General features: G+C 36.4%; 1 protein-coding gene across 3 annotated transcripts in view; it reads right to left on the bottom strand.

Moving 5' to 3' along the window:
• Nucleotides 1-16962, bottom strand: part of CLTC (clathrin heavy chain) — a 58775-nt gene that overhangs the window by 21266 nt on the left and 20547 nt on the right. For all 3 annotated transcript variants that reach the window (XM_029211077.1, XM_029211076.1, XM_029211078.1), the window contains exons 4-14: nt 16329-16490; nt 14132-14245; nt 13538-13711; nt 10484-10681; nt 9533-9733; nt 6933-7085; nt 6318-6440; nt 5351-5488; nt 4941-5105; nt 4614-4794; nt 2831-2994 (exon numbers count right to left, since the gene is read on the bottom strand). In XM_029211077.1, the coding sequence (XP_029066910.1) occupies nt 2831-2994; nt 4614-4794; nt 4941-5105; nt 5351-5488; nt 6318-6440; nt 6933-7085; nt 9533-9733; nt 10484-10681; nt 13538-13711; nt 14132-14245; nt 16329-16490 (1773 nt within the window). The remainder of the gene's footprint in view (nt 1-2830; nt 2995-4613; nt 4795-4940; nt 5106-5350; nt 5489-6317; nt 6441-6932; nt 7086-9532; nt 9734-10483; nt 10682-13537; nt 13712-14131; nt 14246-16328; nt 16491-16962) is intronic.

The raw sequence follows: 16962 nt of genomic DNA, 5'->3' as shown, positions 1-16962 counted from the left end.
CATATATGAAAATAATGCTATTAATATTTTAAATTTTTATTTAAAGGTTACCCTTTAGGTATTATGATTAGAGATTTTAGGATCAAAACTGCAATTATATAAACATATTCAGGTTTTCTTAAACATAAAGTTTGGAGATATAGCAGGGAACAAAGTAAGCATTCCCCAAAGAGACTTACATTCTAGTGGGAACAGACAATGCTAAGTGTTATAAAGAAAAAGAGAACAAGACAAGGGGGAAGTGAGGATGGAACAGGAATAGATTTTATTTTAGACAGGGTAATCTGAGACATCCTTTCTCGTGACATTTGACTGGAAATCTGAAAGAAGGTAAGGGAGCAGGTCATGAAGGTCTGAGAGGTAAGTGGGAAAGGGCACAAGCAAAGGCCCTGGGGCAGCAGAGGGTTTGGGGAGTTCCAGGAATAGCAAGCAGGCCAGTGAGGTTGAAACAAAACCTGGAAAATAAGATCAAAGGTAGCAAGAGGCATGGGTCTAAAGAACAGTTTTACATTCTCTATGCAAGGCTACAGTTCCACAAGGTTAGGGCACGAGCCAAATAATGCTACTGACACTATTTCATCCTGCTTACAGGCTACTTTAAAGGAGAATTCATATTCTATCAATCTCTGTATTCCTGGTGGCTAGCATGTAATTGGCACTTGTCTAATGTTCAAGATTAGATTCAGAGAAGTATTTTTCTTATTATCACAGTTTGCATACAACACCAGTTATAATACAGCTAGTAACTCCAAAATGAAGCTTAATAACAGTGATGATGAAATGGAGCAACCCGCTACAAACTACAGATCAATAAGGAAAGTGAGTAAACGGTTTAGTATGTTCATTCTCATTACTGGGGTGAAAGGCTGAATATCCAATAGTAGCATATTAGCACTGAGCTCCCATCTCAGATTATTTAATGATAAGAGACTAGGTTTTTTCCTCTAACTCAGGCTGGTATTAAAATTCCTTCAAGGAGTCAGGAATAACTTAAAACCAAAAAGAAACAAAACTTGCCTGCTAGAAAGGCTGACAATACCTTATTTCCAAGGCCCACCAACACAGCTTATTAACCACCGTTATCACTTGAACACCTATGGCATACAAGGTACTTGATAAACACAGCTTGTGGTTGAAGAAACCAAGGCTGAGGCACCTTAGTTAACTGGCCTGAGGTTAACAGCTTTATAGAAAGAAAAGGAATTTGAACCATGTCTGACTTTCAAAAGCCCATAATTCACATCCACTCTCCTCTATTAGACTTGTATCCAATTCACAAGTATGGAGGGGGATTCCTCACCTAATTAGATCTCATGGGATAAGCAGTGTAAGACGGCCACATCCTAGTTTCCTGAGGGTTTTTTATGAAGCTCAAGGTCATCATAATTAGGTGAAAATAGTTAACTTAGTCCTGCTTTACATATATATGACAACTCAAATATTACAACCCAATGCTCAAGAAATTACAATTGAAGCATAAAAGCTGAGAGCTTAATGAAAACAAATCAGTGTGGATCTGGTAGTATTTTTAAAAAAAGGAAACAGTACTGTTACTCAAAGGAGGAACTGGACTGGTGTTATGGGTACACTAGTCAAGCATAGAGTATCAAATCTTTCTCATTTGGACGTTTTTTTTCTGACACCAGGAAGTCATGGGTTCAAACATATACTAGCCAGGCTCCTCAGAATATTCATGATGGCCAAGACATTATAAAGCTATACTTCTGGGGAATGTTTATCTTTTAATCTAAAACATAGGGCAACTTCAGCACTTTAACTACATCATTACACTAAAACACCTAAGGGTTTAGCTATTTAATCTAGGTATTAAGTTCTTCAGAAGAAGAATCAGCTAAAACAACTATAGATTATCTAAAAATGATCAGTGTAGGAGTAAGAAAAGCCTGTTCTTTCCTACTAAATTGCACAATGAACATTTTGGTTTTAGTTTCAATCTAAAATTCTTCCAGAAGAAAAAAATACTTAAGAACTTTATATACAATCTCTGGAATCATTTAATATATTTTTAATATAAATGTAAAGTACGTAAATATGTATTTTGGGGGGATCTGAATGTTCTGTAGTTTTCCTAATTTTTATAAACGACTACCAATTTTAAGGTCTTACCTTCCTCACAAAGTAATTAGTAGGTATGAGAATAAAGGTAAAGTTAAGTTAATCATTAAACAAAAATTAACTGCCCTCAGGTATGCTGTAAAGGTCTAAGAATCTTTAAACAATTACTCTTCATTCCAACACAGGCAGTTCTTACTTCTCCATAACCAAATTCGTGTCACAAAGCTGAGGGGTTTTTTGTTCAATTGTACCTTCAATTTATGAATTACACATGATTAATATTTAGTTTCTAGAGTTAGGCTAATCAACGACAGAGATTAACCTATGTCCTTTACACAACAGAACCCTTTGCATATAATACAGGCCCCTTAAAATAACACTGAGGGCAAGCTGATCTTAATATTCAATTAATATTCAAAAAGAGTCTAAATGATATATATTCTAAACACTGAGCATCTACAATCACTTTTCAAAAATTTTCTTCTAAAATTAAAGTAAAAGAAAGGAAATTCCTTAGAGATAGTGTTATTTTCCTCTTCATTTAAACAGATGGTCATTCTTAAGTATTACTTACCAATTTCCTTCCTTATTTCAAAGGAAACCACAAAATATTAAATTTGGAAGAAATAATTCAGCATACAATTTGAGAATGCTAAGAATTTCACTTTTAGGGGAAAAAAATATTTTAAAACTGTGAGCAAACCTTTGCAGAACTGCCGATCTTCAACCCAACCAGAAAATGCATTACTCTTACCTTGAGAAAATTCTTGACTCGCTCAGGATCATAGCAGTTGCTTTCTCTGCAGATTCTTTCTACTTCTTTGATCTGCCCTGTCTTGCAAGCTGCCTGAATATATTTAAAGTGCACATCTGGGTCCTGACTAAAGTTAACAATGGATCCCAGAAAATAAAAAAGACCTTAAAGAAACAAATAATTGAAATTAAGCACAGGTGTACCTTTGAGAATGACAGACCTGAAAAATACTTAAGCAATTAAAAAACATTATGTCAATTATACCTCAATTTAAAAAACAAGCAAAACCCCCCACAGTTATACTGAATAGTCCCAAATAAAAACTGGTTGCTCAAAAAGCTCAATAAGAATATTAAATAGTCCACTAATCAGTTCAATAAATGGATTTGTACTTTAATCCCTACAGAACAGAAAATTCAATGTCTTCTAGTAGTTGAGAAATAGGAGACAGCTACTTAATATCAAAGCTAATTATCATACCATATTCCATATGAGAAATTTTAAATGAAGTCCACTATAGCAGTGTTTCTCTATACGCAGTTAATAGGAAACACACAAAAGTAGCTTAAAAAGAATTTAATGCAGTGCCGTTCAACAGAATTTTCTGCAATGATGCAAATATTCTATATCTACACTATCTAATACAGTAGCCACTAACCACACGTGGCTATTGAGCACCTGAAATGTAGCTAGTGTGACTGAAGAACTAAATTTTTAATTGTATTCAATTTTAATTACTTTAAATTTACATAGCTACATGTGGCTAGTGGCTACTGTACTGAATGAACAGTATAAATGTAGTGCACAGTTAACACAGAAACTGAAAAATTTAAGAAAACTAGTAGGAATCGCTTATTCCTTCTGTCTAGAGCAGTACTACAAGAAGAGAGAAGAAAAGGTAAGTAGAGACCAGATATTTAGCTAATGAACCTAAAAGCCACCAACAGTGATTACATTAATACTCAGCATAGGGCTTCCCTGGTGGCACAGTGGTTGAGAGCCCACCTGCCGACGCAGGGGACACAGGTTCGTGCCCCGGTCCAAGAAGATCCCACAAGCCGCAGAGCGGCTGGGCCCGCAAGCCATGGCCGCTGAGCCTGCACGTCCGGAGCCTGTGCTCCGCAACGGGAGAGGCCCGCATACCGCAATAAAAAAAAAAAAAAAATACTCAGCACAACAGTGGTTCTCAACTGAGGGCAAGATGGTTTTCTTCCCAGGAGACATTGAGCAAGGTCTGGAGACATTTTAGTGGTCACAACTGGTGGAGCTGATGCTCCTGGCATCCAGTGGACTGAAGCCAGCAATGCTGCTAAATATCCTGCATGCACACAAAAATGTACCCGCCAACACAACAAATTATCCAGCCCAATATGTCTGTATCGCTGAGGTTGAGAAAACCTGCTACAGGGACAAGTCACAAAATTTCCTTGGCTAGAATCATTTGCCATTATAAGAGTCAGACAATATAAACACAATCATTACATACCTGATCATTAGTATTTTCATCTTATACAATTATGACAAAGCTACTACATATATTTGTATCTTAAAATTTTGCCTTTAATTCACCTATAAAATATCCATGCAGACAGTCTTCTTCACCGCATGTCCCTGGAACCTGGTATAGAACATGCCTGACAATAGTTACTGAATAAGACGACTTAAAATATGCCATCAAAGTAAGCTTGTAGAAAGAATTTCCAACAGCCTATGACACTGTCTGTTTAACAATAACCCTCTTGGCTTCCTTAAATAATTTAAAACAACTCAAACTCCTAATTACCTTCAAAACTCTTGAAAGATTCAAAAAGTTCAATCAGAGACTGAGTGGACAGTTGTTCGTGATACTTAGAAGCCACTTGCACACAGATCTGTAGATTCTGACGAATATTGGCAGATAGCATGGCTCTGAGGCATTCCAGGGAGTCTTCTACTGATAAGGACCCAAAGTAATTCACTAACCACTAGAGGACAAAATAAGTAAGTAAATAAATAAATGAAACAATGTTAAACCTAATGGTGGTATGAAATTATTATCATTCAGTAACACAAACACATTTTCGGTATACCAATTAATCATAACTAATAGTTAGGTAAGAGCCTAAAATACCTCAGGGTTAAGAAGATGGGTATGAACAACCGCACGCTTTATATCATATAAGTCAGTGAAGTGTTCTAAAGCACGCTGCAGGAGGCCCGCCTTCTCACACAGCTGAGCGATATGAGCCCGGTCATAATGCGTGAACATCTGATTCCCTAGAATAGCATCTGCGACCTATAAAACCATAAAAAGGATGAGTTTATTTTACTACTCCATTTATATCAGTAACTCTATATGCAGATTACATATTAAGATTCAACACTGAATTAATTGGTAAAGGAGAGAAAGTACAAAAGAATGTTAGCTAAATTTTCTAAAATGAGGAACAGGCATGTCAGTAGCTTCAAATAATCTAAGAAGCTCTGAATAACTACAAAAGCAGTGTTGGAAACATGCCTAGAAAGCATGAAAACACGTACTTGAGGTGCATGCATAAGGTTCATCTCAAGCAACCTTGTCTGTAAAGGACCTTCAGATGGGCGATTATTCTTCAGTGCATCAAGCAAGAATGCAGTACACTGCTGAATTAGATTGTATTCCATAAACACATCGACAATCTGCAAAAAAAAGATTTAAAGGAAATTGTTTTAAGATACTTAAAAACTGCTTTATGATACTGTTGACAATATATGTAAATGAAAGGAAATGAAACATTATCTCTTTCTTCACATATAAAACACTGCCAGATCAAATCCCAGATTTAAAGAATATTATTTGGACAGCGTAACGTCATAATTTAAGAGTAAGTTTTTGTCTTCTGGAGTTACTTTTAATTCTAGTAAAAACAACCACAAAATATTTCAAGATGCTATATAATAGAATATAAATTGATAGATTTAAAATTTTGATGACTGATTGATTGATGCATGCATGCATGCATGCATGCCACGCCACACGGCATGCAGGACCTTAGTTCCCCGACCAGGGATCGAACCCGTACCCCGTGTGGTGGAAGCACGGACTCCTAACCACTGGACCGCCAGGGAATTCCCTGATGAACTATTTAAAATATACAAAAGCATAAAAATGAAAGAGTCTGTGACTCCCACTTCATATATGCATCTCTTCCCTCTCCCTTCACCTAGTGGCAGCGGCTATCCTTTGTGTTTTATTATTCCCATATATTTTTCATATTTTTAACACATATACCACTCTAAATGAGATGGTATTTGTTCTGCATGTTTTAGAACTGTATATAGATGGTATCTGACTGTCCACTCTTCTGCAACTTGCTTTTTTGGTAACGTACTTAAGGTTTATCCATGTAGATCAACACAGCTCTAATTTCTACAAATAAAAAAGTTAACCCATTCTTCTCCAAAGTTGTTTAAACTCAGATCTCCCCCATTCTCTATACTTCTACAAAATACATTTTAACTCCTTTACCTGTGTGATATCAGCAAGAGGTTCTTCATCCTGAACTAACATTTGAGCAAACTGCTGCCCCTGATCTGGACTGATTCGCATAACATTTCTCAGCAGAAAGATCCAGTCTGGAGTATATCCAACCTACAAAGAGACAAAAACTTAAGCCCTGCTACAAAGTTCCATTTTTATATCATTTAAAGGCTTTTTCTGCAATAGAATCTTGCTACTACAGACAGAGCTAATGGTGAAAATACAAATTCAGTTTTAACTTAGATGCTCAATTTGATCTTGGTTTATACAAGACAAATAGACACCTTGGTGATAACATATTTGAACAAATAGCTATACATTTTTATAATTGGCTTATTCAGTCTCATTGACCACCAAAAAAATCTGTTCTAACAGGTTAAACATGCCCTAGCAGCTTAAATTCTATAAGCCATGCAAGAGTAACTGTCTCCATTTTTGAAGTGTAATTCTATATGCGAGCCATAACAGCATTTTTATACTTTTCCAAGTAATTATAAATATTTAAGGAAATTCACTATTAAAGTCACTGAGAGTTACTATAAGCTAATTTCTCTCTTAATGTTTTAATGAATTTATGTGGAGAATTTGTTTCATTGAACTCACTTTTTTAGCATATAAAACAATCTTCTGGACTTGACCTGTTTCTGCAAAGCACTGAATGACTTTATTTGGCACATTAGCCCTTAGGTACACACTAAGTGCCAGTGTAGGGTCCACAGATTTCACAAGGTCTCCCAGTTCTTCAGAGCATTCCAGCTGTCCAAAGGAAAAAGAGACTGTTTAGTAAGCCATGAGCTGCTGTATAAATCAGCAATTGACACTACTTCCACTATAAATAAAAACTAACATGACAGGCACTTAGTTTCTCAGTTGTCCCAGAATGTATTATAAATATGCAGGGGTTGTGGTTATAAAGACTCTTGATTTTTAAATTAATTAATTAATTAATTAATGTATTTATTTTTTGGCTGTGTTGCGTCTTCGTTGCCATGTGCAGGCTTTCTCTAGTTGCGAAGAGCGGGGGCTACTCTTCGTTGTGGAGCACGGGCTTCTCATTGAGGTGGCTTCTCCTATTATGGAGCACGGGTTCTAGGCGCACGGGCTTCAGTAGTTGTGGCTCGCGGGCTTCAGTAGTTGTGGCTCGTGGGCTCTAGAGTGCAGGCTCAGTAGTTGTGGCACACGGGCTTAGTTGCTCCACGGCACATGGGATCTTCCCGGACCAGGGCTCGAACTCATGTCCCCTGCATTGGCAGGCGGACTCTTAACCACTGCGCCACCAGGGAAGCCCAAGACTCTTCATTTTGTATTCACAGCAATAACTCAGAATTCTCCACACATTCTACTCAATCAAGGATAAAAACCCACCAAGACTTCACACATACAGATACTACCAATTACCTTGTTAGGAATATAAATACTTAAAAAGCAGAATCTTGCTCCTCTAACAATTGAGAGTATTCAGATATCAGACCCACATGGTCTTAGTTTTTCAAGAATAATGCAGCTCCTAATGTAATGTTATGAAATGAAAATGTGATATTCAAGGAGCCAGATTAGGCTTACCATAAAGACCATTACTAAAATTAGGGTATAATCTGTATGTCTGAAGGATCTAAGCTTCATTATCTTCTTGATTTTTGGATTTAAGGTTATAAAGCAGGACATTAACTTCAAGAGGTCAAACAGATAAAAATTTTAGAATTTTTAGGTGGTATACATGCAGATACCCTCCTCTGTACTATTCAACCTGCCTTAGTCAGCTGCCCAATCTGGAAAGCAGCTTCTCTAAAAGAGTTCTGCTTTATATACTAGAGTTGATTTTCTATGATTATCACCGACATTCAATGAGAAGTTCTCTCAGAGTCTACACCTCTCAACCAAACACGCTAACTAATGAAGAGTTGACCAGTGTCCTTTTTACCACAAATGAATCCTATGTGACCACTCGCCAAAAAAGGTAATGATACCCAAAAAGCTTTCACACTTATATTGGTCAACTCAGTTACCTTGGTTGTTCCCATCCTCCCTTATCTTAAGCAATTAGGATGGACCTCAAATACTCGCTATGTGGCTAGTAACTATTCTTCAGCAGACTCCTGTCCAAGCATCCCAACTCCAAAGTACTATCCTCCAATATCCTGTAAGACTGCCAGAAGCTGGGTCAAGAAACAAGGACTTACAATTAGTAATGTAAAAATATAACCAACATAACACTAAAGCCAAAAGGTCTAACATTAAAAGTTATTCACTACTCAGAGTGCTATAAACAGTACCACCTCAGTTCTTGACACTGGCATAAGACATGGCAATTCAATATTGCCACTTTGTGGAGAAAGGCTTTCTATGGTGGTATGAAAGGAATAATACCACTAAAGGATTGTTTAAACTTGTTAGTTGGCTTACAAATAAGCCACATTTTCCATAATGTGCTCCAGAAAACATAATACCATTAGATACTCTATGTAAAAAGAAACTAGTAAGTACTGAGTGAATTTAAAAGGCATAGAGAAATCTTACAGTAAAGAAAGCTGGTTAACAACAGTTTTTAAAGATTTATAGTTAAATAATTTCAAGAAACTAAGTTAAATATTTTTTCATGTAATGCCAATTAACATTCTGTGAAATCTCTTTGGGAATCTATATCACCGCTAATTAGACAGCCCTGCTGTCTTGTTAACGTATTTCCGAGCCAACGTTTTATATAACATGTTTCCCTTGCACACCCAAACATGGTTACTAGCAGCAAATATCACAGTGTTGATACCTGGGAAGTTCTACAAGAAAAGATATGATGTTGTATGGTTGAAACTACTGGGCATATCAAGTGTGGGATGTGGGAGAAAGGAATACATTCTTAGGTCCACGTGAGTGTTACATATGTTGACAAATATGAATGCGCAAAGCGTCTCACACTAAGCTTTTCCTAAAGCAAAAGGATAGCAATTTGCTTCCAGATTAGTAGTTTTAACCACCAAGCAAGTAATCCTGGATTCCATTTTAAAAGATATCCTACCCTCAACATGCCACAAAATAAATACATTTTCAAAAGGAAATAAGTTTATGCATCTCATGCAATGTTTATTCTTGTTCTATTCCTACAAGCAATAAATAATGGATGGAGATGTTCTGGCACAGCCTATGTTTTTAACTTGCTAACATAGTATTTAATCAAAGCAAAAATATGTTAACAGAAGTTAATATACCTTATCTTCTTTTAACCATTTCTCCAAAAGCTGTTTCCGCCCTTGCTGAAGTACAGGCCTACACAGTTCTAAGGATTCATATTTGTTTAGCTGGCCCTGGTCCAAAAGGATTCCAAAGTACTGAAGTAGGGGAGAAGTTTGACCTGGCTGAGCTGGGACACTCTGGAACCGACGGATGGTGTCTGGGGTACGAAGGATTCCCTTTAAGAAACAGAAATGTTACAGACTCCTTTTAAAGATGATCCAACATCACACTAATAACTCCATGGGTCTCTTAAGTCAATTTTAAAGGCATGATTCCATCTACTAAAACCAAACCTCAAATCTTCAATATACTGAATAGTAAAGATTCAGTCACACTTCTGGTTCAATGTTATGAGATTATCCTGAATCAGGAACATACCAACCTAATTATAATAATGTCAATGTGTAAGACAATAATAGTTACAACTAGCTATTATTCCAGGTTCACATTAGGTTAAGTGGAAATTTCATTACACTGGTCAGGGAGTAAGGTGTTAATTCAGTCCAACATAATACAAAGGTGATGAGGATAAATTCAGCTCAACTTGAGACAGCTCTTCCTACCATAAATTGAACAGGATTTGTTTAATTTTCAACTCTTAGAAATAAAATCAGTAGCTATCACAGATAAGATCAAACAGTATAACAACTGAGTAACTAAACAGTATTACATCTATGTAAATCACAGCTTGTTAGATCTATATATCATTCTGACATCCTGAGTTTTAAAAAGCTACCCAAATCTAGAGCACAGAAAAGTAATTAAATCTAGAGGTACTGACAAGTAACTCATTCTACTGGAAAACACATCCTAAAAAAGATTAGTTTCTCTGTGGAAAGCTGGTTCTAGTTCTAACTAACAGTATTAGAAATAGAGCATATTAAAATTAATCCAATCATGGCAACTTCACTTTCATAACTATTTACCTTTGGTGCATTAGCAGCCACCTTTGCTGCCTCTGAGTAATTTCCCTGGGCAAAAAGAGCATTAAACTTCCGGGCAAAGAGTTCTTCAGCACCAGCCAAGTTGTTACGTACAGCCATTCTCAGGGCCAAATCAGGATTTTGTAGGACATTGGTGATATAAGGAATTATGTTTTCTTCTTCCACACATACCGAGAGAACCTGCAATTTAAGATCTAATGAATAGCTGCAATGTGTTCATGTGAGCATCAGTGAAACCAAATCCATTTAGAGCTGATGACTACTGAGTCACAAAGGCAATAAAACTGTGACAGCTGCTTTCTTATTGCCATTAAAAAAAAAGAAAAAAAAGAGGGCAGAAAAGACTAAAGGGTACTAAGCTATTTGCGGGTTCCTAAAATATGGCCATCTTATAATATAAATAACTCCCCACTTCATACTGTCCAAACTCTAACTGCTTTGCTACCATTCATTCATTCTTAACATGGTATGAGTTCACCTGGAAGAAGTTTAAGGTACATTCCTTCTAACTCTAGTATTTTTCAGTAATGTTAATTACATTTACATTCCCAGAGTCTAGATTATATACTCAATGAAGGGAGGACCACTGAATCCTCAGGCACCTTATATACCGCAATGTATACAGTAGGTACTTAATAAATGTGGCACCAGTGAAGAGGAACTTCTAATTGCTTCTTTTTGAAGAACAATTATCTACCCTCAATCCTCCTAATAAGTCACAGAACACTGCTTAAAAGCTGAATTCCTGTCAATTGCCAAAGAGAAAGGGAGCCCTTCACTATGCATCCATTCCTCTCCCCAACACCAGAGCGGGTATACATCCCAGTAAACTACTTATATTACCCCCAACAGCAGTCCTCATACTATTACTTCTCATCTAAGTGTTTCTCAGTCACTATTCCACATAAGGAAAGGGACTTATCTTTGTTTAATTGTATTATTAGCACCAGGCAGTGTTTAGCACAAAGTAAATGCTTAATATTTGTTAAATAAATGAGAACTCGATAACCAAACAGATAGGTAATATCGATTTGCCCGTTCTATTATTCCTTTTGAGGAAAGTGAAAAAAGTTTAACCTCCGAAATTCTTTCATTTCTACAGATCTGACCCCCATCGCCAAAAGCTTAGGCCATCTTATATCTGCAATGTGTCACTCTACTCCGTATTAAGACACACCTTTTAAAAAAAGGAAGAATTACTTTCTTTATAGTCATTTGCATTCCACCCATCTTTAATTTAATACTTACCTCCTAGGAAAAATAAGGGAGATGAACAAACCCGCTTCTAACTATACTTTCTGTAGTCTTCCCCAAACACCAAACCAGTTTCATCTTTATCCTACTTTTAGACTGTACTAGCAGATTTCTAGAAACCAGTACTTAAGATCTACAGGGGACAAAGAAGGTTCCTGTACTTCTAAGAAGGTTCCTGTACCTTCTAAAGTACTCGGTTCTACCAAGTTCAGAATGTAAGCTAGATATTGGCAACAATGTCATCTTGATCACTTTTGATTTTTCAACCAACAGAAACCACACACTCATTCCTTCAGGGCATAGGTCCAGCTATAGTTGGTTGGCTCTGATCAAAAGAATAAAGCCCTGAAGCCTAAAGGTTACTGTAAACATTCACCTTCTTATTCAAAGCAGCTGGCACAGAAAAGTTGTGGGGGGAAGGGGAGGAAAACAATAAGTTCCCAGAATTAAAGTTATGAATATTAAATATATATGGTAAAATTATGCAAGATACTTTAGTTCAAATAATAGTCTCAAAAAAAACCCCAAAAAACAGTAGTCTCTGGCTTAACAAATTTATCATTATTAAATTATCACTAACCTAGTTCACCAAAAGACCCATTCATTCTTGATTTTTCCAAGAGAGACACATGCAACTGAATAGATGAACGCTACTAAATTTTTAAAGTAGCTTTTGTGCCAGACACTGACTGGTGTAGAAATACAATTAAACAAAGAAAAGCCCCTTTCCTAAGGGAGAATAGTGACTGAAACAACTGTAATTCATTGTGGTAAGTGCCATGAAGAGGGCTACCTAAGATCTGGGGACATAGAGCAGAAGCACCTAACCAGCTGTGGAATTGAGGGAGAGGATGCGTAAGTAGGGAAAGACTCTCTTTCTCTAGAGTATTTCTCTCTTCATATACATACCATTTTCTGGAAATTAACAGAATAAAGGAGAAAAAACCTATCTACTTCTTTTGCTTACCATCTAGGGAAAATACTAATTTGGAGGAAAACTAGTAAAAGGCAAGGCCAGTAACAGTACTGTTTTTAAAAATTTAACCATTTTTTTTTTAGGGAAAAAGATACTTCCTGGTATATTTTAAATTACATTAAAACACTAAAACACAGAAAAAGGATCACTTGTGTTAGGTGGTATGAGGAGGTATGTCAAATGTGACAAATTCAGAACAGCTAATATACTCCCTAATTGGATAACTTTTCAAGTACCCTCACTGAACATATCATAGCTACTGTAACATATCACCTTCCAACATTAAACATTTAGTAATAATTAAAGAGGTAGGGAAAAAGATGTAAGAAGAATTCTTTTCCTTGTAGTTGATAATTTGTCTTAAAGAGATCATAGGAAGAAAACCCCTACAAAAAGTATACAATCTCGGAATTCCCGATGGTCCAGTGGTTAGGACTTGGCGCTTTCACTGCTGGAGTCCGGCTTCAATCCCTGGACAGGTAACTAAGATCCCACAGGCCACAAGGTGCAGCCAAAAAAAAAAAAGTACACAGTCTGTCAAATGTGACCCTACTAGTTTCTTTGCATGAAGAGTTACTTCTCTTGATAATAGAGACACACACACAATTCTAGGTGGCTATACTGTATGCCAAATAGTTTCTCTCTCTGAGACAGTGTTAAAGAGAGACTGTTATCATATGCTTCTGCATTTTTAGGTATATATTATTTTCTGACATCCAAAGTTACCATTTACTTTTTGAAAAAAGCTAACACTAATAAGTGCTATTTTATTTTATCACTTAATTTAATTTTCAAGGTTTCCTTACTTGTCCCTTTCTGTTTACTCCAATTATTCCAGCTGTGGCTTCATGAGGTGCAGTGACAAAGATTGTTTCTCCACTGATTCTATTCATGTAGATGCAGGTACCAGTCTCAAGATCATACAGGTGGATATAACCATACTTAGTAATCAAGAATACTACATCATGCTTTTCACTGATCTGTATAAAGAAAATCAACAGTTCAGTAAAATGATGAATCTATAAACAGAAAATTTAGTCCAATTCCATTTTAGAGATGGTGAAATTCTAGAACTTTGACAAGAGGCTTACATGAAAAATTAAAAGCTAGTATTTATGGCTTCCTCATTTTTACAGCAAATTCAAATATGGGATATCCCAAGCTCTTACATAAAACACAAGAATATTAATAAATTGTATAAAAGAGAAAAACATCATATTGAACAAACTGGGATAACCCAATTTATATATTACATTAAAGAAAGAGTATTACTTTACAAAGTTTCACTAACAAACTATTTTTGAGTAAAGGTACCACTTAAATTATATTGACTATCAGTTGTAGTTTTTGAATTGTGTTAAGAGGAGAGATTTTAAGTTCATTTGTTTTGCTTAAAATACCTGCATTGCAACAGGAAAGTCATTTTGTGCTTCTGGAGGAAAGAAAACATCCACTGCCTTCTTTGGAAAGGGTTGGTTCCCTGTAGGTGGTGTGCCAACTTCAATGATATGTAACTGTTCAAAAGAAAATAAAACTTATGATCAAATGCTAAAAGGACCATAGCAGCTTTATTTGTAGCCCCAAACTAAAAACAACCAAAATGTCCTATGATAGGTGAACATTAAACTATATGGTACAACCATACCATGGAACTCCTCAGTAATAAAATGAACGTTCACGGACACTATGCCCCGTGGGAACACACAAAAAAAGGCACTCTCAGAAGATCAGATACTATATGATTCTATTTACATAGCATTCTTTTTTTTTTTTTGCGGTACGCGGGCCCCTCACTGCTGTGGCCTCTCCCGCCGCGGAGCACAGGCTCCGGATGCGCAGGCCCAGAGGCCATGGCTCACGGGCCCAGCCGCTCCGCGGCACGCGGGATCCTCCCGGACCAGGGCACGAACCCACGTCCCCTGCATTGGCAGGTGGGCTCTCAACCACTGCGCCACCAGGGAAGCCCTACATAGCATTCTTGAAGAGACAAAATTCTAGTAATGGAGAGTATTAGTGATTTTCAGGAGTTAAAGATGGTGAGGGAGAGGTAAGTGGTTGTGACTGTAAAGGGGTAGCAAGAGGGAAATCTTTGTGGTGACGGAATAGTATGTACCTTGAATCTATTCATGATAAAATGACACAATTATACAATTGAACCAATGTCAACTTCTGGTTTATCTACTGTACTACATCGCTATGTAACCTTTGGGGTAAACTAGGTAAAGGGCATGGGATTTCTCTGTACTGTCTTTGCAGCTTCCTATGAATAATATGTATTATTTCAAGATAAAAATTTTTAAAAGTCGGTTCAATAGCTCAATCACACCTCAATCTACTTTAAATTAAGAATGGTGAAACAATATCCACAAAAGGGCTTTTGATTATAATTTAGTTTTTCCAAATAGAAATCTAACTTAAGTTGTTAAATTCTTCTCTGCCCACACCTACTCTAAAGTATGCACTTTAGGTAAGTATGCACTTAAGCTGGCTGAGTTGTCGCTCTAATCACATACACCTCACAAATTTGGATGAGAACATTCTGATTTTAAATGTCCGATGCTTCACATCAGTGAGCGAGGCAAGAGAAAGCAAATAATGTCAATGAAAGAGTATTATATATTTTGCTTAGTCATGTCAGGAATGGACTAAAACAATAAATAATTCCATTTCCAAGATACATAACCATATGAAAGTTATTAGGGTGGTCTCATCCTTAACTAGGATGACTAGCCATCCAGCTTAAAGGCTATTGATTACCATATTTTAGGCAATCTCTGTCTTGACTTTTAAAAACTACTTAGCATGGAAAAATATTAAGACTTCAGAGATTCTGCTATGGCAATGAGAAAAGCAGTCAAACTGAGTTTCCAGGGGCAGCAGTGCTAACTGTGGCATCCAGCAGTGCAATCATAGCAGCAGCAGGTCCGCAGAGTTCTGTGTCAGGACTTTTGGCTGCTGCCCATTCTCCTTTATTCCTCCTAATTTTCCAAGCTTGGTTCTTAACCTTCCCAGCTATTGAAAACTATCCATTATCCTTTCATTCAATTTTTTATGCTCTAATCAACCACACCCTGTTTCTGTTGTCTGAAACTAAGAACCTTACAAAGTACTTCAATTTGTCCAGGTGATTTCAATGTATAGTCAGCGTTGAGAAGCTCTGATTTAAGGCAATGGTACTGAAATTGTGGTCCACATTCTATCTAGTCACCTAGAACATTTAAAATGCACATTATGAGCTCCACTTACTGAATCAGACTCTCTAGATGGAAGGCACACAAATGTACATTTTAGCCACCCTAGTGATTCTTATGCACAGTAAAGTTGAAAAACATCAAATTAAGGCCTTTGGTAAAGGCCATGAAAATAAAGTCTTACTATAAACAGCTGATACAAATAAGTTGTTAAAGAACATTCATTTTGGACAAGTATCACTAGAAACAGAATTTAAACAAATTAAGTCACCACAAATCTGAATGTTAAAAACAAATTAGCAAGAAAGGGAGAAGACTATTTTGAAATTAGGTAACAAATTAATTAGTAACAGAAAGACAAAAAAGATAAGTTCTCACTAAAACAATTTCCAAAGGCAAAACTTACCTTCCCTCCAGCTTGACCCCGTACTGCAAAACAAAATAACGTCGATTCTTCTGCATTTCCTTCCATCTTAAACTGTGCGAAGCTAGCCGCATGTCCTTCAATGGGTTGAGACACTTTCCTATCTACAGAATATAACTGCATAGCTCCTACCACACGATTTTGCTACAAAAGATCAAGCAGAATAAAGTTTGGGGACCCAATAACTCCCAGATTCAACAACTACTGAAATAACTAGAATGCTTTACAAGAATTTACAATTCCTTGTTAGTCTCTCAATGTAGATTTGATACCTCTTAATTTAAAATTTAGCTGCAAACACTCTCTTATTAAAGCGTTAATATGCATGTTTAAAATGTGCCTCATACACAACCATCTCTTTACACTATCTTTAAAAAAAGAAAGATATAGGAGTACTCATTTTGCAGTAAATATCCACAATAAATTCCAAATCATTTATACAGGAACTCATTATCCACTCAACCTGCAAATAAGACCTAAAAACACCTTGGTAAGAGTACTCTGAACTGTATGTTAGTATAAAAGCATTAAGCCAGCAACCTCTATTTCCTAAAAACAAAAAAAAAAGGAAGGAAAAAAAACAGTCTTCCAAAATAAATCAGATTTGCAAAGATAA

Source organism: Monodon monoceros, unplaced genomic scaffold, assembly GCF_005190385.1.
Source record: "Monodon monoceros isolate NGI ecotype Baffin Bay Population unplaced genomic scaffold, NGI_Narwhal_1 Super_Scaffold_9, whole genome shotgun sequence".
In the NCBI taxonomy this organism is placed as follows: Eukaryota; Metazoa; Chordata; class Mammalia; order Artiodactyla; family Monodontidae; genus Monodon; species Monodon monoceros.
This window is presented reverse-complemented; position numbering and strand designations above follow the sequence as displayed.